The following is a 20,681-nucleotide window of genomic DNA, read 5'->3' on the forward strand; positions in this document are numbered from 1 at the left end:
CTGTATTAAAATCTCATTACCACAGCTGCATCCTTCTTCTTGCTGTCATCCAGCAGCTGATTTTCTGAACTGAGTGAGATGAGATCTAAATATCAGCTCCTGGGAGACCCACTGTGACTCATAGTGAGACGGGGAGTACAGACAGTAAATGAGGACGGTGCAGTAATCTGGAATAAAGGGAACATTGTATAACATTTGCCGAAGACATTACCCTTTTCATTACAGGGAAGTCAGGACGGGACAGGTGATGTTACTAATGGTGATATTAATGTATGATCCTGTCCCCTCTCCTCCTTTCCCCTTTTATCGCTCTATCTCCCCTATTTTCTTTTCTCTCCTCTCCTGTACTCTCCTCCCTTCCCTCTATCCTCTCAATCCAGGTAAAGAGATGATCGAGCTGTACTTTGACTTCCGCCTCTACCGCCTGTGGAAAACTCGCCAGCATTCTAAACTCTTTGATTACGATGACCTTTTGTGACCCTGCTCTGCCGTCATTAGCAGCCCAATGTTCCATGACGAGGCCTGCCGTTATGACGGCATTCAGTAGAAAAAAAGAGGGCAAAGACAAGGGGGCCGGGGCGCGGTGACAAGGACACAAATTTGAACGCTTTGGTCTCTCGTCAAAGGGCGAGGTAGACGAGGACAGTGACATTACACAGCCCCCTGTTGCTCCCCTTTTTTTTACTCTAAACATGACGTCAAGCAAGGAGTGAAAAATAGGGGAAAAAGCATTTGAAGAAGACTGAGATGAGAGCCCTCAGGAGTGTCAGAGGAAGACAAAAGGAAGGAGGAAGAAGAGGAGGATGAGGAAGGTGTGAAGACATTTTTATTTTGGTGAGTGTGTTTGTCACATCCACCATAGGGGGACAGGGACTCAAAGGACATTTCTCTTCTGGACTCTAAATTAGTCCCTGTTAGGGGCTGTGTTGATTTGTTTGTACTTTTCAGAAGATTCAACATAACCTTAGACAACAAATCATCTATATATACTGTGCCACACAATGATATAATATACCTGTAGTCATACAAATGGTCTACATGCCTTTATGGCAGATCTTTATTTTTGATGGTGTTGTCATGGTGTTTCTTATTGACTCTTTTTTGAGTAACTCAGGATTTTAGCCATTGAAATGACCTCCCTTTCGACCGTTTTAAAGTCCTACCCCAGCAAAATCTCAGCATTCTTATTCATTGGGAGATTTGTTTCTGGGCATGATTGAGTAGGATGGGAGACTGGGTGACAGAAGGTCATTGCAGGAGTGTGTGTGTGTGTGTGTGTGTGTGTAAGTGATTATGTGTCTTTTATCACTTCTTATGGTAGGTCAAAAGTGAGACCCAGGGACGTGTTGTGTAGTAGGAACTGTTTCCTAGCCTCCTTGACTTGAAGCAGGCTTTTATCCATGTGGAGTCCATGCCATGGCATGGCAGTTGATTTGCCTTGCCTGCCCGTGTCACTCAGCAACCTCTCGCCCCAACCGGAGGTGCACTTGTTTGGTCACTGTGCTGTGCTTCGTCAGGTAGCACCGATCTGTCTCTATCTTTGTGGTAATAGTGTTGGCTGGTCCAGAGAGGGTCAGACTCTGTTATTTCATCTGCGTCTGCCAATTCGATTTCGTCGCTCCAAATTAAAGGTACAAACCAAAATGTATGAAGTAAATTTGTGCATTTCACTGCTTTACTGGTGGCTGGCCAACTTGCCATCTATCAACCTGATGAGAAGAACGATGTCTCGGGAGGTGATGCCTGAGTGATGCCGCAGTGGGTGAATTCTGTTTCCCATTTTAGTTCCTTTGTGGAGCTTGGAGTCTAGAGATCATGTTCTTTACCATGCAAACCAGCAACTGTAGCATCAGTCCAGCCTCCGCAGGAACATCCTGGGCTGCAGTGTGTGGTAAGGATTAGGGTGCTGTACTCGGGAGTAGAGGGTTTAAATCCTTTTTGGGCCGGTGCTGACGTGGCCATGAGCTGTATGTTACATATATAAATGGATTACCTGTGGACAGGCCATGTAAATTGCCCTGGATTATGGTGTCTGGGAGGCAAATACACTCATGGTAAAATGATGTGTTTTAAATGTATTTTACAGAGATTAAAATCTCATCATTTCAGATCATATGATTTGTGTCATGATAAGTAAAGAAACATATTGTGCATTTGTGCCTTAGATGATGGTAGATTTTGCTGGAATTTGGAGTAGTTTCTATTTTTTCATTATTTCTTTGATTGAAAATACAAACACATACACACGTTTGTATGTGGGAAACATTTCTTTCATTCTTTTTTTTCAGCCAGGAAACTGTGCTGAAATGATAAAATCCAAGACACAGGGACAGAATTTACATTTTCAGAAAATTCCACCAGAGCAACCATCCCAACAGAGCTGTGTGTATTCCAGTCTGTGTGGAGGGACTATGAGAGCTCAGAGTCTGTGAAATTAGTTTGGGGGAGTGGATTTTAGTGCTGAATCAACTGCTTTTTGAAATTTGGAAAGGGGACAGTGTGTACATGAATTCTCTAGGTTCTGAAATGGAATGGAATGGAATTCTTAAAATGTCAGTAGGAAAACATTCATTGTGGCATATGATGATGATGATGATGATGATGATGATGATTATTATTATTATTATCATCATCATAGGCCTTGTGACATAAAGAACCACATTTGTAGACCATGAGGCCTCAGCACTAAGGGACTGAGTACTAGATAATGATGATAAACAAACAAGACAATATTCATTTTATATTATTATAAAGATAATTACATGTATCTGTGTGTCAGGAAGTGAGGGGGGCCTAGCAGTACCCTGCTCCCAGTCAACTAAACCAATATAATTGACTGTAGCTGTTGTCACTGTTGGCGGAATGACCACTGGCCTCACCGGGACAGTTGAGCGGTCTCAGCGTCCACTCCAAGTGCCCCGACTGGGCTCCTGTCCAGACATGATTTCAGCACTTAATGAATTGGCCAGATCCCCCAGTAATTCAGTAATTACGAAGCCATCTGCGGAGACACACTGGAGAGCTCAGCACTGTTTTGGACGGGGAGAGAGCTTCTAGGTTGTGTGCGGGTGGGTGCCTGTGTACATGAAACACAGCAATAAGGCACTCCTTATAAAGAATATACAGTGTCTGTGTTCGCGAATGCACCTAATTATACACAACATAGGAGTGCCTGGACTGCGTTCAGAAAGGTGGGGGGGGGGGGCTGTTGGGGGGGGGTGGATGATGGGTGACCGAGCCAGCAAGCTGGAGCCAGAAGAACAGAAAACGACGTCTGGGATGAACAGATGTTTGGCCCAAAACAGAGAGTGATGGCGACAGTCTGAGGATCACAGTGGCACTGTGGCGACTGTTGGACCTGCTTGCCTGTTTGTTTGGAAATGTGAGGTTTCTTTTTCTTTCCTTTTTGCAAAGAAGTGAAAATACTCTTCAGTAGCAATAGTCATTGGGACAATACCTGTGTGCTGTTGGGCCTCAACTGTGGCCTCTGTTTATGATGAAATTTATGACACAGCATGAACTCACCTGTTAGCTGACCAAATCACTCTTGACTGCTATCTGCTGCTTACCTGAGATCTACAAAGTATAGCCAGGATGGTGTTTATGACATTCGTATGAGGAAAACTAGTGACTCTGTTAAATGTGAATCCTGACAGTGGTGTAAAGTGCTTCCTGGGTGAGACATGTGTGAAGATTTATTTGAAATGCAAGATCCTGTTACAAACAGGAAATGAAAACTGCTCTTTTGTAATTGCTGTTTTATTTCCAGCTCCAAAGGAGTTTGTTTGGTTTGATGTTGCTTTGTTTTGTTTTCATTACCCCGCAAATATATATCGAGAGATTGCTTGCCGCTCAGCATCAGAAGATGATTGGGTTAGATGGGGAATGATTGATTGATGTCATTTCAGCTGCCCTCCAGGACTGAAGGGAGCCCAAGGTTTCATTATTGTCTGAATTTATTCTCCTTGGAGAAAGATTGTTTTTTTTTTTTATTCTTTCGTTCTTTTCTACTATTTGCAGAAGAGTCTGAAAGTACTTCGTTGTTTTGTCAGAAATACTGTTTTTGTTCAAATTTGTTTAAAACAGCAACATTTCAAGCCACAGGGGGCAACTAGAACTCTAAAGTTCTAATCCAGTTGTGGGTGATTGTTTTCTTATTCCACAGGGACTCTCCATATAAAAAAAGAATGTGTTTTGTTTGAGGTTATAGTTACTATGATGTGAATAATACAACAATTGTTGCTCTAACAATAATATTAATGGTCTTATTTGAAACTACTAACAGCAATGACAAACCTATGTAGTATACATTCATTAGAACTAGCATTGTGCAAGGAGAGATTGTATTTAACAGTCAAGCTTGCTGTTACTTCTGTCATCTTCAATGTGTTAAAACACTGTTCTTTGCTGGCATTGACCAGTATCAATTGTTTTTAAAGCATTTTTTCAGTAAAATGTATCCAGTTTTAAATAATAAAAATGAGTGTCTCTTATTTTTTTTTTGTTCATTCAGAATTGGATTGCTGGAATCAGGCTAGCCTGTTACATCGCTTTTCCACCATAGAGCTGGAATCAGGCAGGTTTAAAATACCCCATTTCAACTGTAATGCTGGAGCCAGTCTGGCTCACTATATTTCTTTCCAAGTGTAAGCCTGGAACCAGTTTGGCTGAATATACTACTTGTACAGTGTAGGGCTGGGTCAAGATTGATGCAGGCTGGGGTTGGGATTCCATGGCATTACCCACGACCAGAGCTGGAACACATGAGCTGTCTGGTAATTGGAAAGTGGAGTGTAGTGGAACACTGCCTACTGCTTAGGCAGAGGAAGAAGGAAGTTGTGCTTGATGGTACCAATGACATCTGTCTGTGTGGAAGCTGGCAAGGCTCTCCTTCACACTATTATGAATTCTTGAGTTTGGAGTTTTTCTGCAGTTTGAAAGATAAGGGAATGCAACCTCCTCCTTTGTTTATCTCCTCAATTGCTAGTGCCAATGGAAACAACACTGTGACTATGCTAGCTGGCTCTATGCAAAGTGCTATGTAAAATGGCTAGTACTGGTAATGGTAGCAGGTGGAAGTTCATTCTCTTTAAACTCAACAACAGACAAAAGGTAAAACCACCCAAAACCTGAACAAAGCACGTTAGCCTGGATCTAGCACTGTTGTGGAGAAGGAGCATTAAGAAATCGACAAAAAGTGACATTATGAAACCTAAGCATGCACATTATAACTCATAGGGGGATGGAAAACCTCACTTTTGCTTGTGTCATTTATCTCACCATATCACAGATATCATATTGTAAGCACAGTGCCGAATTAGAGTTTCATTCTGGTAGGGGGAGCAGTTTTCTCTGCCGTGTGGTTCACCTGTACAGTGTTCGTAAAGTGAGGGACTGTCCCTTCCTCTACAGCACTGAGATGCTGAGAACCCCAACCCCCCCCCCCACACCTGCCATGATTTTAATCTTTGAGAGAGTCAGCGAAAACACCAGCTAACTCAATCAAAAACCCAATCAGACACATGGTTTTCTTCTGTCCCTTGGTGTGTGTGATACATTCTCTGTAAGTATGCTGTCAACAAATTTGAATGATTTGAATTCAAATGGTGAAACAATAGTGAGAGGACAAAAAAGGGTAAAAATATCTTTTCATAGGACAGGGCGATGTATACTTCAGTGGAATAGCTTTCCAAGGCTGTCCATGAGGCAGGAACTGCAGATAAGAACCACGATGATAAATAAGGATGTGTATGCCTTTCCATTTCAGGTGGTTTATCTGGCCCATCCCAGAGCCCAATTTATCCTTGAGCAATCTTCTCTGGCTTTCTGTTCCTCTACAAAGGCTAATAAATTACATACCCCCACCCCCACCCCCACCCCCACCAACCACCACATGCACAAAAAAAACTCCACCTATGTTATGAAACCCTAGACATGCCTACTCTGCCCCATAATCCCTTTCTTCAAGGATCTAGGTGAAACACATGGATAATTGTTTCAATGTTTGTTCTTATGTATGATAAACTGCAAGCAAAGGGTCGCTCTAAACATATGTGAACAGAATCTTGTGATTAGCCAGCTGCTTGCACAAACCCCTCTGTCTGCCATTGGTACAGCTTGGAAGGAGAGAGCATGCAAGCCAGAGATCTAGGGCATCCTTTCCCCCCCAGTCCTAAACCTCAAAGCCAAACCCCAAAAGACCACCAAAAAGCATCACTTTCCATATTCAGGTGGCTATTTTGTGTTTAATTGGTGTTTGTCGGATTTTATGGAGGCACAATTAACAGCCCTCAGAGCTGATACTCATTAAAAATAATGAGTCCAAGAACTTCATTAGTGTTTCTGCACAGTGTGGCCAGGACCCGTGTATGTGCTTATATAAGATTAGAACTGCGTGCTAACCCCCCTACTGATGGTTTAAAAATAGACAGTGACTGAAATGTCGCGACAGGGCTCGGAACTCCCAGCAGGATGAATGTCAGTGAGTGGAGGTCCCGTTGCAAAGGGTGCCTAAGCTCCCTCCCAGGCATTAGTCAGCTGTTTCGCGACCTGTGAAAAGGGAAATTGCACAGTGTGAAAATGAATCTCCCTCTCCTCAGTGCAGTCCCCAGCCTCTCACCCCCCAGCGCCCTCACCAGACTGCATTGAGCTTTATGATAACTATGGACTGAGCAGGGAAGGTTAATGGGTGTGGCAATGCACTGCGAATGAGAAAAAAGACAATACGTTCCAGTGAGACTGCAACCAGAAATATCCAAATACTACTAATAATAATGATGATGATGATGATGATGATGAAGGTGGTGATGATGATTTTACTACTGTGACTACTCTAGTACTACTACTGCTACTACTACCTGTAATAATAATAATAATAATAATAATAATTATTATTATTATTATTATTAATAACATATTTTTGATGTTGTAGGAGAACTTTTTAAACCCAAATCTAAAGTTCTTTCCAGCAAGATGATAAAAGGAAATCTTTTTTTCCTGAATAAATTTTAAAACCAATCAGGCATAAAACAAGTGATTGTATATATAAACTAAGACAATTCCAGAAATAAAGGCAACATGTGGCACAGTTATAAATGCTTTATAAAACATCCATAGCTACATTATACACCACCAAAAATATGTTGTTTCTGTATTCTCCAACACAAATAAATGTCAGTAACTTTTATTACTGAGGAGGCCAGGGCTGTTAATTTATCTTTTCTCATATTAAACTACTTTCACTTGAACAAATATGATGTTTGTGTGATATAATTAGCACACACATATATATATCTCATAAAAACCTAATAAATAAAGATTTATTGTGATATATATAATATGGTTCTATGAAGGTGAGTTACATTACATGAAGGTTTATTATCGTAGGCTTCATAACTAGATCTGAGTTTAGTCGGTAACCTTTGTTTCAGAAAAATACACTTAGAAAATGTAGAAGTCCTGTAACAAAATTGAGGGGTGAAAAGAAAGAACGTCACATCACCTACCCAAAAAACACAAGTATGATCGGTGTGTTGTTTCCAAACCAAAGGTTTCAGTAAAAGTTTTCCTTTTAAGTCGTCTAATTTATCAACAAGGACCAGGTGTAAAATTAGGGGGCTTACAGAGTGAGCGCCAACATCCATACCATTAGTAACAAATTTGAAAGAAAAAACAAATGACAGAACTAACAGTGAAGTTAGAGCCGTGTGGTGTGTCAGGAAGGCTTTGTGATATCCTGCGGCCGCTTGATTTCATGGTGATGAATTTGTTTTGCACTTCAAACCGCACCAGCGCCAGCTGCTCTGAAGGACATCATAGACTGCCACTCTAACACTGAGCTGCCTTTGTTATTGAAATGCTTTCTGATGGTGTTCACTCGGGGCCCTTCAGAACTCTGTTAGCAATGAGTATGAGACAGAAAAAAAATGAATCTAAACTTAGATTAAAATTCCCCAACTGTGCATAATGAGCAAATTATCATTTTCTCTCCGTGGTCTTGCTCCTGCTACTTAACAGACTGTTTGAAAATACAGTGGTTCCCACTTAAGTGGAGAACCAGGGGTGTCTGGAACAGAAACATCATGCAAATTTATAGGGCTTGAGAAGGAAAACAAGACCTTGCATGAAATCAAGACTCTGTGCTTACCTGATAAGTGCTGATTACACGCTTGTTAATGTTAAGGGCTGTTTCATGTCTTTGTAGTGCAAACAACTTCATGTGTAAACTTATATTATTAGTGATATGGGGTTTAACTCATTTTTATAAAAGGCTGTAAACAATGATTCAATGCGAATATGTCAGTCATTTTGATTGGCTCTTCTCCATATGCACATCTCTATTTCATGTTGGATTGTATGTGGAAGGCATCTGTTATGATCATTTTTAATAAGCTGATATGGTCAGACATGATGGCAGAGGAGATGATGGGGAGGGGGGGGGTCAGAAAAATAACCTGGACTGGCTCCCCAAAGATTAAATCAGATCTTATATTAGTTTCAGGACAACCAAGTTGGAAAAAAATAACATCAATTGTGAGTTCATTGAGGGCACTTACAAGTTGGGAGTTACCAGGGCAAAATGGACGCAGTCAGATTCAATCATGGCAAGGCAGCAGCGATTTTGATATGGTGCCCTGAACCAAGCTCTGGCTGAGAAATAGGGTTTTTAAAGGGGAACTGTTACCCTTGGTCGGTGCTTATCGCTTGTTAAATCAGAGAATAACAAAGCAAGCAGTGATGCATCTGTATCGTAACACGCTACGTAAAGTGCATTATCTTCCCTTCTACAGAAACATGGTGGGTAAATATGTCCAGGAGATATCTGACTGAAGAGATCCCTCTCTGTCTTCTGCACATTCTCTGCTTCTCCTGTAAGTGATATACTGGCCTTACCCTCGTTGGTCAGATCTGGACCCCCCCCCCCCCCCCTTCCTCTTTCTGTCACCCTCTGCCCCCCTTCGCAGTTTTCAATTTCAATGCAATTTCAGGGTGCTTTATTGACATGATATTAGACCATGTTTCCAAAGCAACAGTGACAAATAACAAGAGACAACAAATGATTATACAGCTAAACTTTTGCAAAAAAGACGAAGATAGCTACGCAATACAATGAATATTAACAAGAAGGTTAAACTTTTACCTTCATTTGTATTTTTAAATGTGACATATTTTGACAATTTTATATTTGTGTTTAGGTCCTGTGTCAGGATTTTCAGATTCGCTTGTTTGTTTTTTTGAAGGAATGTTCCATTCATGAATCATTGATTTTTGATTTGTTTGTGTGCGCTAATGATGTGAAACTTATTCCAGTTCAATTTGGAGCTTTCTCTCACCCTCTATATTTTTCTCTCTTTCCTTCTCCTTCTCTCTCCATCTCTCCCTCATGTTCTGATGTTTGAAGGTTAATTGGATTGAACTCTGAAAGGTCCAATCAATCGCCCTTGACACTGAGAAAAGACCAGAGAGAGAGAGAGAGAGAGAGAGAGTAAAGATGGCATGAGTATCCATGCCTCTGAGGTGTTTTTCCCTTTATCCCTCTCATATTAATATGAACCACATTAACGCCTTTGACTCCACTAACAGAAGTCATCACAGTAATTCACCATAATTCAGTGGTGCATCTTTTGCCCCAATATAGACACCAGCCCTTAAATATTCAACATACGCAATGCCTGCAAAACTCTATTAGTGTGCAACCAGCTCCCGCTTTTGATATTTCTGTGAGGAGAAGACCCCCTTATCATCGACACAGTGGGTTGCTAGGTTTTCTAGCCAGTTCCATGTTACTTTATTAACTGTGACTCATACTTTCATCCTTTTGTCTTAATCGGATCTAAGGCTGAATAATGATGAGAAAAGGTCTGATTTTTTGCCCACTGTCCATCCTTTTTGATGTTATAGGATGGGACACTCTGTCTGACCATTACAGTAACAAAGATAGGGACGAGAGGGAAGAGACAGTGCAAATATCTTTACAAAATGCCCACTGATCCGTGATTGAACCTAACAGGTCATATGGGGTGTCTCGGTCAATCAGAAGAGCGAATTCCTTTGACCCCCTTTTGCCCGTAACTGTGAATCAAAGTTATGAATCAGTCAGGTTTAGTGTTGAATAGAGTTCATCCATGCCCTTTGGAAGCCATTGGAGATTTCACCATGAGCGGTTCTTCCAGTTTCCAGAGTCAAACATTCCTCCTAGGCCTTGTTTCATTGGCTAATGACTATTTTCCCCATACATCTTTTACTCCTATGCTGTCTCGGCTGTTATCAAAATCGCAACCACGTTACATCATAGGTTAATAAAAGTACAATCTTCTGTTTTGTTTTGTTTTTTTTCTTTTTGTTTCTTCTTATTTTTGTGTTTACATTCCCTTTTGCTTTTTTCTGTTAAAAAGCTAGAAACTAATTTCTCTGGAGACTGAAACAAAAACGGTGTTCTTTAAGCGCTCCACAAGTGAACTGATTTCATCTTCAGTCTAGAAATCTGCATTTTGGCAATTTCTTGTTTTATTCTGAAGAACTAGGCCTTGCTGCAGCGCTAGGGCCATTATTATAATCTACTAAGTAGATTGCATTATTATTATTATTAAATAGTAAAGACTGTAGTATTAGCGTAATTATTTGTCTTAATCTAAAAATGATCGCAGTATCAGTGCTATTATTCATCCTAAAATATCAAAAGACTAGTATATGTATCATTATTTATCTTATGGTAAAAGATACTGTAGTATCAGTGCCATGATTTATCTAAAGTTGAACTGACAGAACTAGGCTGTCTGGCCCAACAAGTAAATGAGCGAATGTTGGATTTATTGGCTTCTGTGATGGATGATTTATGTAGGTACTGATTTGTGGAACTTTCTCTGTGGAAAGTTGTCAGTCACAAACAGAGAGAAAATGGAAAAATCTTTTTTTTTTGTTTTTGTTTTGATGAAGAGCAGTGTAGAGTTGCACCTGTGCACACATGTGATTGGAATAAATCTGAGCATCGGTTGTATTATCTTTCATATGTTTCTCCAATTCCTGTTGCATAAAATGAGATCTGTTAGGTATCCACAAGGGTACTGCCTTCCTGATGAACTGTTCCCTCTATGGTTTTTTCAGTCTAAGTACTTATTGATGTTTGTCATGTTATATTCAAGAGCAGAAAGTTCAGCAGGCAGAACGCTACAGAATTACTTCAGCTCACATCACTGTCAAAACCCAGCATTTAAACATCTGTCTAATGTGGTTAACTGCTCTGGTAATGGAAAACCAAGGTGAGCAGTTCTGTACTCTGTGTGTGTGTGTGTGTGTGTTTGTATGAGTGAGAGAAAGTATATACATATACGTATATGCATATTTGAGCCTGTGTATTTGTGAGAGCATTTGTGTATTTGTGTTCCTGTGTGCATGTGTTTGTTTGACTGCATAAATTGGTATACCTGTGGGTGCATGTTTGGGTGTGTGAATGTGTGTGTGTGCGTGTGTGTGTGTGTGTGTGTGCATGCGTGTGTATGACTCTATCAGTGTGAGCTTTCTTTACATCCTCTCCTTCCCTCCTTCCCTCCTTCCCTCCTATCGCTTTCATTCCTTCCCTGTAGCCAGAGGTCCTCTCTTCCTTCCTCCGAGAGAGCTTCCCCCTTGGCAAAACCACTGGTCGGGGAAAGTGAAGCGGAGAGAGAGGAGGAACAAGTGAAAGGCTGACACCTGCAGAAGTCTGCAATCCTCCGCTGCTGATTCAGAACCTTTTATATTTCCATTGGGTTTATTTCTCTTTGTTCTGGTGTTGCTGGTGAACCGCTGGACCTGGTGGGGGAGAACGACTCCCAGCCGTGCACACTCAGCAGTTTCGAACTGCTGATTCTAAGATCAAGGCCTACATGTACAGTGGCATTAATGCAACACAGTCGGCCTGCTCCAGAGACCGCTTAGAGGAATGGGTGACACTTCATAATATGTTATGTTATTAAGGCTTAATAAAGCAATAATGAGTGCATGCGTCATGGAAAATTTTGTTGTTGTTCTTCAGTCAGTGAATCAGTGAATAATTAGAGGCCAGGGTTGCCAGATTACTCTCAACAAAGTCCCACTGCACGTTTTCCCCCATGTGGAATATTCCCAATCTGTCAACCTTGGCTTCCTGAGTCTTCTGACAAATGATTTCTGAATGTTACTTTCCAGTTTGTACTGAATTGTCCTGTCTCGTTAATATGACACTGAAGAAGCACGGGCCCCCGCCAGCATTATGAAAAGCAGAATGATTCTCACTGCCTGCACGGCCTCTGCAAAGCTTTATCTCCAGCTGAGCTCCACCATTGTCTCACACCTTTAATTCCTCCTCTCATTTTCTTAATTACTGCTCCTTCATTTCTCTCCATTTCAAGGGATGTGAGAGGTAGAGACTTCACTGGAGAGATAGAATAATAGGTATGCCAGCTTGTTTGAGAGATCTTTGTTATTCAGTCTCATTTCTCATGTGACACTCTTGAAATCAATCAAACTTTTGCTAAATTAGTGCCTTTAACAAAGCAGTTGTCACACTTCACACCGCATATTGCATTTCAGATGAACTATTTGTGAGGTATCCTACTAGAATGCCTTAAATACATTACAATATCACAAAACAATATTCTACATTGTACATATTTGTGCTCGAGGGGATGAAAGACCAGAAAAAAGTGTACCTCAGATGGTAGATGAACATGCAATATGCTCATATGCAAGCACAATTACTTAATTGCTATGCTACACAGCTGACCCTGGTATCTCCCTGCATGTTCCTACAGATCTAGGGTCAGCTACTGAGAAATCTGGGTAGTATTTTGATTGTACAACTAAATAAATATTCTAATATTTATGTTGCTTTTGTAACTTGATATCTTGTCAGTCATTTATAAAAGCCACAGTTAGGGATAGTTTAACAATGACACAGCATTTTGGATAGAACTTGCGTACAGTGTACAGTTCTACGATTAGAACGAACATGAATAACATATAACATATATATATTTAATGAACATTAACAATGAATAGCTCATTTTCTCTAACTGAATCAAATTCAAAACCTGGGGCATGGATGCCTGACTTTCCACAGTCACTACAGTTTCCAATAGAATTCCAATTGAATTTGAACGAATATTCTGATTCAAACCCAGCTAATATCGATCCAGCATACAGTGAATGAAACATTTGCTTTAGCACAAGTAATTTCTTCTTTCTCTGAATCTTTCACTCCATGTGTATCTTTCTGTCTTTCTCACAATGTAGGTATTCTATGTGCTAAAGTTTCAGGGACCAGTGTAAACAAGTATTACATTATTTGGAATTCTACATAGTCTATCTATCTATCTATTAGAATACCTATGAGTGTTTGAATCTGAGTCTGTGAGTCTTTGTGAGTGTGTGTATGATGCATGTGTATATGAATATGAGTGTGGGTTTGTTAGTGTGTGAATATCTGAGTGTATGGGCATTTGTTTGTGAGGCTGTGTGTGTGTGTGTTTAATGTGACGTTAAATAGGCATGCATATAAATGATTACTTCATTAGCTTTTGACTGCTAGCTGAGCCACAGATGAGACAAAATTAAGCTTCAAATAAAGAGAGAGGGAGCGTATATTCACATGCATCCCATTCCATTTACTCTCCATAAATAAAATCCCCCATCCACCCAAACCAGTTTTTAAAGTTTAGCAGGTCCTATCCATACATACATTTATTTGTAAGATGTAAGGTACTTACAGATATTGACTCAGAAAGGTAATTAAAAGAAAAACAGAAGGAAGTGAAAGATGTGAAAGGTTTTATTATGGACACTACCTTGGGGTTGCAGTCACGTTCGACAAGCGCTAACGGATTCAGTGTTTTGTACTTTTTTGTGAAGCACTGAGGTGTCTTCCCTCCAGGAGTAAAATGTCACCCCTCCATCTCTTCTGCTTGAAAAACAAAACAAAAAAAAAAACAAAAAAGCAAAAACCCAAAAGACAGAGAAATGGAGGAGGTGACAGCAGATGTGACAGCTTTCAAATGGGAAGGGAAATGAAACAAGGTGGTGCTGATGTGCTGTGCTTCCTTTTTTTTTCCTTATTACTCGTACTGCTGTGGAAGGCCTTCAGAGGCCGGGAGCATGCTCAGTGGAGCAGGGAGAGGGCGTGTTGATAGAAATTTGATGTAATGTGAAGTGGCCGATTGATGGCGGTTGAAGTGATGGCCCCCCAGACGCACTCAGCCACCTCTCATGTTATGTATGTCCTCGGTTTGTAGTCAAGTGGGAGGATGCTATAGGGGAGGGAAAAATGTCAGGGGAGATGTGGAGATATGTTCAGTGCAGGAGAGAGAGAGAGAGGGAGGGATGGAGAGGGAGAGAGGGAGAGGGAGGGAGAGAGGAGAGGGGCTTCACGGTATTTGTATGTACACGTATGCTTGCCAGTATTCTATCCTGACATTCATACATACAAGAACAGACATGCACATGCACACTCACACGCACATTCAGATACACACTGGAATAAATAAGCACACACGCACTCAGAGATTCACAGAAATGCAGTACTGACAACAGTAAAACCTTCACATTTCAGTTGTTTTTTTTTTGTTACATTGTCAATCATCTATTTCTCCTTTTTCATCTTTCTTTTCTCTTTCTCTTTTTTCTGTTCACGCCCTCTCTCCCCAAATTCGCTCTCAATTCCTAAAACATGCGCAGACATACACATATAAACAAATGTAGACAGTTTAAATGGGCACACACGTCCACATAAACAAATGTGCACATTCTCACATACTGGAGACATACATACACACACCCGCAGGCTCAGACAACAGTTTTACAATGTCTCAGTGAGGCACCTTAATAATTAAGTATCTTCTATCCTGCCTCAGTCAAATTCTCGATGCTGAACACCATCCTACAGCCGAATGTAGAGTAATCTAATCTGGCACAGACTGTCACTTCCTGTCCGTATGTCAGACTTCTCCGGGTCTTATTTGAGATGTCCGGCCTTCTCACGAAACGGTCGGTCAAGATCATGTTCTTTTCCACTGCGCTGAGTCTTGGAGAATCTAGTCATTATTATTCTGCTCTTCTTCTGCCCCCTTGGTCTACGTGTCTGTTCTGAAAAAGCGCAGCGTGTCCTCACAGGTGTCCCGGCGATGACGTCACACCAACGCTCCTGTCGTGCTCTCTCACTCCATGTCACAGAACCGTGGCCTGCTCAACGCGAGGATGATCACTTTGTGTCATTCGTGAACACCTTTCTAGTTCCATCTCTTCCACTTCCTCTTTTTCTCTTCCTTTCTTTGCCTCTTTCTCTCTTCTTCTTAATTTCTCTTGCTCTTAATTCATTTTAAAATGTCTGAGACACAAGTGTTTACTTGTGGGAAGAAGTTTGTATTGATGATTGTCATAAATGAGTGCATTTCAATATTTGTAGTAACAAGATATTGAGGTTTGTTATAGATGAGTATTAACTGATTGTTGTTGTGGAGTATGCATAGATGTTTATCACAGTGGAGAGTGGACTGGTAACCGAAAGGTTGCTGGTTCGATTCCCAGCTGGGGCGCTGCTGCTGTACCCTTGGGCAAGGTATTTAACCCAGAATTGCCTCAGTAAATATCCAGCTGTATTAACGGGTAGCATGTAAAAACAGTAATTTTGTAAGTTGCTTTGGATAAAAAAATGACAGTAATGGTCATAAGGAGTAAGTGTTCAGATTTGTCAGCGATGTATTGATTATCAGTGTGTATTAATGTTTGTGGTAGAAGAGTATGTATTGATTTTTGTCACACTGGAGTGTATTGATTTGTGTTGTAGTGGAATGAGTACTGATGTTTGTGGTAGAAAAGCATATATTGATAACCAGATGAGGTAACTTGAGGAGTATGTATTGATATCTATGGTGCCACAAGAAGGATGTGCATTGATTTTATATTGTATCACCATATGAGGAGCACAAATTGTTGTCTATGGCAACACACAGGGTATCATTGATATCTATGGTATTATGTGAGGAGTATGTATTATTACCTGTGGTGCTGAATGGGAAGTGTTTAGTGATGTATGTGGTACCATGTGAGGAATGTGTATTTAATTCTGTAGTACTGTATGCGGACTGTGTACAGATGTCTGTGGCACCATATGGGGTGAGCTTGTTTAAAGAGAGCTTGTAGGCTTAAATTGTGCCTGTAAGCTGTAGTTGTTTTGTTTATCATTGTGCACATCCTAACAGTGGGTGACCTGCAATACAGACAGGTCCATATTGCCCAGACTGAACAGATGAATAGACAGGTGTCTCCATATGAGTCATAATCATAATTGCTATGTTCGAAACACTGTGTCTGTACTGAGATCCCTGTCTCCCCAGTCCTCCCTTTTTGCCCCCCCCGACTTTGCTCTCTGTTCTCAGACAGCAGCTCTCGGGGATGAGGAGACTGCTTAGCCATATGTGCTGTCACCATCAGCCTGTCGGCGGTGATCTATGGACAAACGCCCTCTGTTGGCAGATGCTATCCCTCGTCCCTGTGGCACCTCTAGAGCAGGAGGTGGCGGAAAGACTGCAGGCTATTTTAATACCTGTCTGTGTAACAGAGCTGTAGGCTCTCCAGGGGACAAACCACAAACTGACCGAGTGACCCACTTCCCCTTCTCCGGTGGACTCAGCACGGGGCATCGGCAACTTCTGTCAACTTTGTCTCACCTGGAAATATCGAGCCCTGACACTGATTTTGGGTAAGCTCAGCACGTCACTGTCCATTTCAATAGGCTTAAAAAGTTAGCTGAAGGTAGCTGATACGTCTTTGGCATTCTTAGAAAACCAGTGCATATCAATGAGAAACAGGACAGAGAGGGGACTACTGCACTGTTAGAACACAATATCCCACTGGTCATGTGATATTTCCAAGAATAAAGATGGAGGAATCACATGACACTCTTTCTCAAAACTACATTAAAACATCTGGGTAGTGAGGGAAAGCTAAAGCCTTACAAAAGACCCTCAGGCTCCATATAATGTTGTTGGTTTTACTCTCCTAGCCTACTACTTCCACAGTGGTTCCACATTGTCACAATTCACAACCGCAACCACCACACGCAGTATACACATACACATACGCATACATACACACATATTTACATGTCTACACACAAACACCCCCTTCTTCCACACACACACACACACACACACATACACACACACACACACACACACACACACACACACACACACACACACACACACACACACACACACACTCACTCACAGACAGTTAAGAGAGCCTGTAGTGACCTCCTTGTCTACATTAAATTGACTGCAGTGAGCGAACAGCAGTTCGGATGCTGTAATAAACACTGACAGTGACAGACACTTCAAACTGGAACTGAATTGAATGCTTTTATCGCCTCAAAGGCAAAACTTCAGCAGCATTTGCCGAACATAGGTAAACGTGACAAGCATTCTTAATACAGTTCTCTGTGTTTGGGGATATGCATTGCGCACAGTGCTCAATGAACACGATATTCAATGTACAGTATACTGTGTTCAGGTATGTTCATACAGTTCATGCAGCACTGGATCTTTGTCCAGTTCCTGCTTTCAGGTGATAGACAGATAGCAGCAAGCTGTCATTACACTGACCTCAGATGGCGAAGATCAGGTTGAGAAGCAGTGGTCACTGAAGCCCGAATGGAACAGCTCCCATTCTGTACACAACACTAAATCTGTAGCCATTCATTGACAGTCTGAGCTTGGCTGGTCATTAGCGGCACTTGGCAGTGTGGGGAAAACGTCTCGTTAAATAGTGCCGCCATCTCTTTTATTTAAGAGCCCCCTCCATCCCATTCCTTTAACTGCAGCTTTAAATCACAGCCATTAAATCACTGCAAGGTAGAAAAATTGTGCTCCATTTCTGTTTTTGAAGATAGATCCATGTGTCTCATCATGTATGCATATTATTTACGAGTTTTTTTGCACTGTTTCACCAGGCTATCAATCTACGGAAATGATTCAAGCTGTGAGTGTCTATTTTACCACATTGTTAGCCTCGAAAGAGAAGTAAATCTATTCCTCACACAGTGTTCATTAGTACTGTTTGTGTGTAATAGTATCCTTCCGAGACTCGGGGCCAGGAAGAGTCTGCTATTGGAAGGTTCTGGAAGTGCAGTTGTCTCAGGGTTTGATGCAGTGATGTTCAGTTACTTATCACTAGCTCCACCCCTGGAAATCCCCCACCATACAGTTTGTACCACTACAGTGTCTGCTGCTGACTCCAAAAAGGTACCTTGCTCTCCTGTCATCTATAGAAAACACTAACATCCAAAATTGAACCTGCAAGCAATACTGTTGTTCATGCTTTTTTCACTGGTGGTGAATGTACCTTACGTCTCTACAGTTTGGGGAACTGTAATGTAAGGAACACAAGACTTTATTTACTACATTAATGTTAATATGGTGTTATATCTGGTTGAACACAGCTATTCTGGCAATATAACCGGGCAGTGCAATGTGAGATTCTGATTTCAATTCTCACCAAAAAACAATACAAATCCAGAATGAAATGTGAGGTCACATGTTTACAATTTGGCATTTCGCAGAACCAAAGCGACTTACAATTAGTGCATCAATCAGGTTTAGCTGACTTCCTCATAGGCAAAAGATTGCAGTAGGAATGCAAATTAATTATTTACAGTACCATGCTCCTGTATATCCTGCAACAATAAAACAGACATCTGCAAACAAAACCTGCAACACAGAGACAGGGTTAGTACAGAATTTTTTTTTTTTTGTTCCTGTGTTCTTTTAGGGCCTTATAGTACATTGCACCATTTGGATAACAGAATTTTGAGCATTGTATACATGAAGCCACAAAATGCAGATGGGTTAGAAGTATGGGAACGCCACTCATGCGCATGACAGTTGTACAGCAGTTGGTTGGATTTACTTTCTATATAACAAACATAACTACTGTATTCTTTTGTAAATAGAACATTAACCTCTCCTGTGATTTAATTTTGTTCCCTAAAATAAATTTTCTATTCAGATTTTTGTACATTTTCAACATTGTTTTCTGGACAAAATAATCAAACAAATTAATCGTTGATTTCAACATTATTATTTTTTTTTAACTTCTAAATGGTTTACATCTAGCCTAATGGTAAACACTATAAACTAGCCCAGATGAGGGCATGTGTTAAGATAGAGACAAGAGGCTGCCGCCTAGTGGACAATATGAGTATATTCATTCATTTGAATGAATCTGACTCTCCATTTTAACTTATGGGTTAAAACAAATTAGCTATGACAAAATGGGTTGTACATTTCAGTTACTCTTTCAGTAACAGCAAATAAAAACAAACAATCCATATATATTGCATTGATCTTGAATTAGTTGGTTGTTAGGATATGAAGGTACTGGTGTTCTGCCTGAATTGTCCATTCAATGCACACATTGGATTTTCCACGTAAAGTTGTTTTGAATTGATAGATGTATGAACACCACACACACACACACACACACACACACACACACACTTCTTTCAAAAGGGTGACACCAAGTGGAATCACACATGTGAAAAGGCAATCAACAAACATAGCCTTTTTCTTTTAGTTAAGTCTTGGTTTACCTATGTCCTCAATTGTTTGAAAATTCTTCACAGAAACTGTAAATTAGCTTTGTGCCCCTGGTTGCTTACCTCTCCATTGGTGATTGTTTTGAACCCTACTGGCTGCCACTGAAAACTGTGATACAGAAAAAGAACACTTACAAAAACTTTCATCTCAGGGGCTACACTTTTGTATATTCAGCGTTCCAAAGTGATGAAGGCCAGCAGAGAGTGCTACAGAAGCAGACTGTGTGGCATGCTTCGCTTTCATTCGAGCACAGAGGGTATGAAATAGGTTTAGACAAAATGAGGACAGTGTGGATCACAATTAACCATGGTCAAGTGTTTATGATGATGCACAGTTGCCAGGCAACTAGTACATGAAAGTGAGGGCAGCTGTCACCTATAGTGGAGACATTACACACACACACACACACACGCATACAAGGACATTCACAAGCACACACTGACACTTGCATGCTCCATTCTGCATTAATATCTACCAATGTTTTATAAATCTCACTTATACTGTCAGTTAAATCATTAACTAACACAAAAATACACAAAATAATGTCAAATAGGTAACAAACAAACCCATTAAATATGTTCTTACTGACCACAGTTGCATGACTGAATTCAAGCCAGGAAACTTTAGGTAGTAAAAACCTTTCCCTGACGTGTAATCAGATCTCAACATTGTACACACCAACAGCTCAAGTCTTTAAACACTGTATTTATTTACACATATCATAAAAATCTATCAGCATTAATCAAGTAAACAAATACTTAATGCACTGATAGCACAACACATCTGAGTCAGCACAGTTTAAACATTATATGACTAAGAATTAAATAATATTGTCAGAATTCAAAAAAGGAATATATGCACATGGAGTAACAAGGTCATACAAACCAAAATGCTGAGAGAACTACCAGTGGAATTTATTATATTTTAGTTCTTACTGTTGAGTTCAGCATTTTATATGGTCATGCTTAATTTTAAGTGCCTATTCACACCATTGTCACAGTAAAGTATCACTGCCTATTGAGTATTTACTCATTTTCATAGTTAGTAAACATTGTTTTTCTGTGAGAAGTTCCATTT

General features: G+C 40.6%; 1 protein-coding gene across 2 annotated transcripts in view; it reads left to right on the plus strand.

The window, feature by feature from the left end:
* Window positions 1-1,240, plus strand: part of LOC118777795 (NMDA receptor synaptonuclear signaling and neuronal migration factor) — a 30,576-nt gene extending 29,336 nt beyond the window's left edge. For both annotated transcript variants that reach the window (XM_036528956.1, XM_036528957.1), the window contains one exon: window positions 381-1,240. In XM_036528956.1, coding sequence (XP_036384849.1) covers window positions 381-478 — 98 coding nt within the window. In that variant the 3' untranslated portion in view covers window positions 479-1,240. The remainder of the gene's footprint in view (window positions 1-380) is intronic.
* The last annotated feature ends 19,441 nt before the right edge of the window (window positions 1,241-20,681 follow it).

The sequence above is a fragment of the Megalops cyprinoides genome, chromosome 5, assembly GCF_013368585.1.
Source record: "Megalops cyprinoides isolate fMegCyp1 chromosome 5, fMegCyp1.pri, whole genome shotgun sequence".
Taxonomy (NCBI): Eukaryota; Metazoa; Chordata; class Actinopteri; order Elopiformes; family Megalopidae; genus Megalops; species Megalops cyprinoides.